The sequence below is a fragment of the Gracilinanus agilis genome, unplaced genomic scaffold (genome assembly GCF_016433145.1).
Source record: "Gracilinanus agilis isolate LMUSP501 unplaced genomic scaffold, AgileGrace unplaced_scaffold55134, whole genome shotgun sequence".
Classification (NCBI taxonomy): domain Eukaryota; kingdom Metazoa; phylum Chordata; class Mammalia; order Didelphimorphia; family Didelphidae; genus Gracilinanus; species Gracilinanus agilis.
Window position 1 is genome coordinate 1 of NW_025390393.1, and position 5,754 is coordinate 5,754.

The window sequence follows — 5,754 nt, forward strand, 5'->3', positions numbered from 1 at the left end:
AAGGAAGGAAGGAAGAAAAAGAAAGGCTGGAAGATGCCTTCTACAGCATGGGGAGGGACTAAATAAAAACATTTTTGAATTTAGATTTTTAAAAAGCAAAAGGAGTCAGGGATGGCCGAGTTTTGCTCTCGTTTTATATGCCATAGAACTAAAACTGAGAGAGGTGGTTTCAAAAAACTTTCAGGGTTAGCGATGGGAGATCCTGAGTTCGAATCTGGCTTCAGACGCTTCCTGGCTATGTGGCTGGCGATGGGCAAGTCACTTGGCCCCCACTGCCTGGTCCTCATCTACCTTAGAAAGTATTGCTGCTAAGATGGCAGGAAAGGCTTAAGAGGAAAGGGGCTTTGGGGGGTCCGGGGGGCAGGCCTACCCTTCTCATTCCATCGCGCTGTCGGCCCCTCCTTCCCCCTCCTGGCCCCTCGCTAGTGCCCGGGCTGGGCTGTTCGGGAAGGAGCGGCACCTACCTTGGTGGCTGCGTACAGGGTCAGGTAGGGGACTGGCTGTTTGCCGGCCTCAGAGGAGATGTTGATGATCACGCCGCGGCCCCTGCAGCGGGAGAGAAGGGAGCCGAGGACGGGGAACTCCGAGGCCCAGAGCGGGGGCCGGAGGCTTGCGGGGATGGGCAAAGGGGGCGCCGGGCCCTCACCTGGCCACCATCTGAGGCAGGACGATTCGAGTCATCTGTGGAAGCAGAGGCGAGGCCTGACCGTCCCCCCCTCTCCCTGGGCCCATCCCCGGAGGCACGTGGCTCGCCAGCACTGCCTTCGGGCCTCCCCGTCCCTCTCCCGTCCCGGAGCTCACCTGGAGCATTGACAGGACGTTACAGTTGAGCGTCTCCGTCAGGTCCTGGGGATGCAGAAAACGTGCCTCATTTTCTGGCCACCCGAGAGGCTCAACGGGGCCCCGCGTGCTCGGCCCGCCTCTGCTGAGCGGTCAAGCCAAGTTCCGTCTCGCCCTTCGAGGCTCCCTTCGTCAGGCGCCCCGTTCTCTAGGAAAAGCTCGTTGAGCCCCCCAAACGAGCGGGCCAGCCCAAAGGGGGGCAAATGGAGCCGATGGTCACCCGGCGGAGCTGCCCCAGCAGCGCCTGCGACGGCGGCCCTAAAGCGGCAGCAGCTCACGTCTGTGACTGGCCGCGGCTGACCAAGCCCTTTCCTGGCCTCGCCGGGCAGGCCGGGGGGCGGGGCGGGCCAGGGAGAGCACAAGAGGGAAGGTGGGAGAGCGAGGGGCAGCGGAGGAGGCCAGGAGAGGCAGGAGGAAAGGGCCTCCCCTAACCTTCCCTACCTTGCTTAGGTTCTCCGAGATCAGGAGCTTCTCTGGGAACTTTTGGTAAGTTCTGCCAACGTTGTTGACTGCAAGAAAACAGGTGAGTCCCAGGAAGCCGGGTCTTTGGGAGGAATTCTGGGGTCAGGGCTGGGGAGGGGAAGGGAAGGGGGGGGTACCTAGGACGCCCACATCCAGGCCCTCCAGCGCGGTCTCCACGGCCTCGTAGAGCTCTGGGCCTCCACTCAAGTCCGCCTGGATGATCCTCGTTTCCTGGCCGTGGCGTCTCTCTAGAGGGAAACTCCGAGAAGTTAGAAGTGGAAGGGACACTGGAGAGCTCCTCCTCGCCTCACAAATGAGGAAAGCTGGGGGCAGCCGGGTGGCTCAGTGGATGGAGAGTCAGGCCTAGAGACGGGAGGTCCTGGGTTCCAATCCGACCTCAGACACTTCCCAGCTGTGTGACCCTGGGCAAGTCACTTGACCCCCATTGCCTACCCTTATTGACTCCAAGACGGAAGGTGAGGGTTTTAATTAAAAAAAAAAAAAAAAAAGAGGAAAGGCTCAGAGAAGACCTATAGAGCACTGACTGGCTCAAGGTCACACATGCACAGTGGGCAAGAGGCTGAGTTATGGGGGGGGGGCAGCTGGGTGGCGAGCTAGGCCTAGAGCAGGAGCTCCTGGGTTCCAATCTGGCCTCGGATACTTCCTAGCTGTATGACCCTGGGCAAGTCACTTGACTGCCCTTGCCCAGCCCTCCTGCTCTTCTGCCTTGGGACCAAAACACGGAGTCTAAGAGGGAAGGGAAGGGTTAAAAAAGATAAGTAAAAGAGGCCAAGTTGTGTCAAGCCCAGGTCTGGCTCCAGATGCCCCCGGGCTGGCCCACTCTCGTGCCTCACCGATCTCCTCCGCCTCCCGATGTAACTTGTGCAGGTCTCGGCTGACTAGGACGACGTTGAGGCCTCTCCGGGCCAGCTGTGTGGACGACAGAGAAAGGGGAAGCTGAGGGGAGGGACACGCAGCCCCACCCACAGAGGCACGTGGGGCAAAGGGCGACGTGGGGGGTTGGTGGGCAGAAACGGGCGTCTCCACACTCACGTTCATCACCACACCTGGAGATGTGGACGTGGAAATCCCGGGGAAACGTGGCCCGAGGAGCCGCGAAGCGACAGGACACACATAGGGAAATACACGTGTGGGGAGACATGCCAAATACACGGGCCCACACATGTGGAAGGCAATGGAACATACATGTGGGACCGTGGCCAGGGACATTACAGCCAGCCTCGGGGGCGCCCCGGGCCCTCCTTACCTCATGAGCGTAGCTTCTGCCGATTCCACTCGTAGCCCCGGTGACCACTGTGGGAGGACAGAGGCTGGGAATGGGGACCTCTGGGGGACCCAGCAAACTAGAGGCCCCAGGAAGGGAGCCTGCGAGCCTCTCCCCCTCCCCCATCTCCATTCAACTGCCCGGGCCCAGGACTTGGAAAGGCCGGTGCACTCTTTATCCAGGGGCCACCTACACGGGTGCTGGTCGGGCAGCGAACGCTTGAGAGGACTTTGGAATCATCGCCCAGGCCCAGCCCCGCTTCTACCCAGCAGAAACCAGCCTATGGCCCAGAGAGAGGAAAGGAGCTCCCTGGAGTCGCCTGCGGGGAATGGGATTCAAAACGGGCAGACCTTTGGGGCGCTTATTTTACAAAGGGGGATCCCACGGTGCACCAGTAACCTGCCCAGGAGGTCCCACACGTCAGCCCACTGACAGCTTCCAGGCCGGGTCCTAGAGTTCTCCGTCCCCGGGCCAGGACTCTTCAGGGGCGGCCACTTGAAGCCTGCCGGCAACCCCCTCCCCTGGCCTCCCTCTCCCACGTACCAGCCCAAGCCCCTTGCTTCCTGAGGGAGATCCCAAGGCCCAGGCCAAGGCGCGGCAGCCCATAGACTAGGAGGACGTGGCCCAGCCACCAGGCCCCCTGCAGAAGCCACCAGGCTGCAGCGAGGGCACCCAGCACTTCCAGGGCCGAGCCCCCCGGCACGTGTCCCCAGGGCACCATCCTCGACGACTGGCTGGAGGCTGGCAGGGCTGCCCAACGCAGAGGGAGGCCACCTGAACACTTGGGTCCTAAGGTCCTTCTGAGAAGGGAGGCTTCCGGGTCACCGGAGACTAGGGCCATCCCGAGAAGAGCCACAGCGCTCCCTGGTGACCAGAACGGGTCGGGCAGGTCGGGCTGTTGTCAGACGGAGCTTTGGGCCCCCTCGTCCGTCCCTCCCTCACGTCCCAGCCCCGGAGGACACGGAGCCAGCTTTGCGCAAACACACTTTATTGAACCCTGGAGAGGACTCGAAGCCGGAATCCCCAACGCTCTTCTGCCGGAGCCTAGGCCCGAGGACTGGGGCCGGGCTCGGCCGGAGCTCTGATGTCGGGCAACAGGCGGCAGCCCGCCACGATGTCCAGGCGCTCGGCCAGGGCGCATAGGTCGCTGCGTGCCAAGCGGATGCTGTGCGCCGCCGCCAAGCCCACAGCCTGTGCGGCGGCCAGGCGAGTGGCCAGGCCGGCCACGTCACGGCCCGCCCGCCGGTACACCCCGCGCACCGCGGCGCTCACGTCGTGGCCCAGGCGGGCCTGGCTCTCGGCCAGCCGGTGCTGCAGCAGGGAGGCCCGTGATGAGACGGCCAGCGCCGGGGCTGCGGGAGCCTCCTCTGCCGCCCATTCCGGGCCCCGGAGCACCACGAGCGGGGGCAGATCTGCGTGGGCCACTAGGGTCGCGGGCTCCTCCTCGTCCTCTGAGTCTGTCTCAGCTGCCTCCCCGGCCACGCGCAGCCCGGTAGGGCGGCCCTGGCACAGCGGAGCTGAGCCCAGGTACAGCTCCTCTTCTTCCGACGACGACGCCCCCGAATCTGTCTCAATCGCCTCCCCGGGCACCACGGTCCCTGGGCGCCGACCCCGCGATCCCCCGACTGCCCGTGAAGCCATTGTGCTGTTGGGGAGAGGGAGCATGGAGCGTCACTCCGGGGAGGGAGCCATCAGGGGAAAGGAGGGGAGCGGTCAAACCAGGGGCCCCACTAGAGAAGAGACATGGGGTGGGCTGGGGGGGCCGGCCAAGCTGAGGGAGTCTCTAGAGGGCCCCGTGGAAGGCGCTCCAGCAAGCACAAGGGCATCGAATGAAGTTAGATCGACACACTGGCACCGAAGTCTTGTGGGGAGACCTCCCACGAGGGACCCCTCCCCACCCCGGAGATCCAGGAACCAGCAAGGAGCTCTGCCCCAAAGGGGGAAAGGCAAAGGAGTCAATCCAACTAATCCAGCTCCTGGCACTCTACGGAGGCTTTGGAGCAGGAGGCTGGGTAGCAGTGGCCGAGTCACTGCAAAAAGTGACCGAGGGGAGACTGCGTGGTGGGGGAGGAGAGCTGGAACTGCAGCGTTCCCAGAGGAGTCCCTAATAAAGGAGAGTGTTACGTACCAGGGCCCATAAAGAATGGGAGGGGGAAACGGGAGGTGGGGGTGGGGGGGTGGCAAAAGGGAGGCTCATGGGAGAGCGAGAGGTAAAGAATCAGAGACGGATGAATATGGAGGAAAGGGAGAACCGGGTCGGGGAGCTTTATAAAGAGAAGGGAAAGAATCAGAGATAAGGCTGGTTATGGGGAAGGGGTGTCAGAGGAATTAGGAAGGAGGTGTCATAGGGGAAGAATCAGGGAGGGGGTGTCATGGGGAAGAATCCAAGGATGGGTATGGGGAGGCCAGCGTCATGGGAGGAAGAGCAGAATTAGGTAAGGAGGTGGTTTTGGGGTGGGGGGGAGCCCTTTCTCTGTTCCCCCCCACATTAGTCTATTGACAGGGAAGGATGGGTGCGCCAGAGGCGGGTTCCAGGTTGAATCCCATCAATCTCCGCGAGAGGTAGGTACCGGGAAGCTGGAGCTCCAAGCCGGCGTTTTCCCCACTTGCAGCCTTCCGGGATTGGAAGGGAGGGGCAGTCACGTGGGGGCAGGTCAGGCAGTGACTTTTCGGATTCTGCCAATGAACAAGGCCAGAACGGCCTCTTCAGTACATGACGTGTAAAGGATTGTGGATGGAAGTCCAATTGACCAATAGGGACGCAGAGAGGAGCCATTTAACCCCGCCCAACATCGGCCATGTGATGATGGTGGAGCAGTCGCTACGATCATGTGGGAGATGACTTGGCCTATGAGCATTAGCTGGGCAGGCCGGAAGGGAGGAAAAGGAGTCAGGGATTAACGCGGAAATCGCCCTGGGCCAATAGAAACGTGTAGAGGGCCCTGAATCAGGAGCAAAAGAGCTGCGTATACCACGTGACTCGGTCTTGAACCAATGGAAGAGCAGGATGCTATCTACGGTGGGCGGGGCCTGAGGCACCGTAAGATTTGGACGGGGGGTGGGGGGGGTGGAGCGACCAGTGACAGCTGGAAACGGAAGCGCCGGCCATGGCGGACGAAACTCTCTTCCAGCTCCTGCACACTGAAGTGGTAGCGGCCGCGTATGGC

The 5,754-nt window shown here is 62.1% G+C and overlaps 2 protein-coding genes across 3 annotated transcripts; both read right to left on the reverse strand.

Annotated features, from left to right (window-relative positions):
- Nucleotides 1–14: 14 nt before the first annotated feature.
- LOC123255993 (very-long-chain 3-oxoacyl-CoA reductase-B-like) lies at nucleotides 15–3,469 on the reverse strand. Of its 2 annotated transcripts, none has more exons than XM_044684694.1 (9): nucleotides 3,131–3,469; nucleotides 2,570–2,616; nucleotides 2,157–2,232; nucleotides 1,440–1,550; nucleotides 1,282–1,349; nucleotides 802–846; nucleotides 647–681; nucleotides 465–546; nucleotides 15–287 (listed from the first exon to the last, which is right to left on the reverse strand). In XM_044684694.1, exons 1-9 carry the CDS (start codon nucleotides 3,426–3,428, stop codon nucleotides 81–83), a joined length of 969 nt encoding a protein of 322 aa, XP_044540629.1. In that variant the 5' UTR covers nucleotides 3,429–3,469; the 3' UTR covers nucleotides 15–80. The 2 variants fall into 2 exon arrangements, with proteins under 2 accessions (XP_044540629.1, XP_044540630.1); XM_044684695.1 differs by having other exon boundaries at nucleotides 172–291.
- Nucleotides 3,470–3,558: 89 nt separating this feature from the next.
- BLOC1S3 (biogenesis of lysosomal organelles complex 1 subunit 3) lies at nucleotides 3,559–5,202 on the reverse strand. The gene is made up of 2 exons (XM_044684696.1): nucleotides 5,158–5,202; nucleotides 3,559–4,232 (listed from the first exon to the last, which is right to left on the reverse strand). Exon 2 carries the CDS (start codon nucleotides 4,226–4,228, stop codon nucleotides 3,632–3,634), a length of 597 nt encoding a protein of 198 aa, XP_044540631.1. The 5' UTR covers nucleotides 4,229–4,232; nucleotides 5,158–5,202; the 3' UTR covers nucleotides 3,559–3,631.
- Nucleotides 5,203–5,754: the final 552 nt, after the last annotated feature.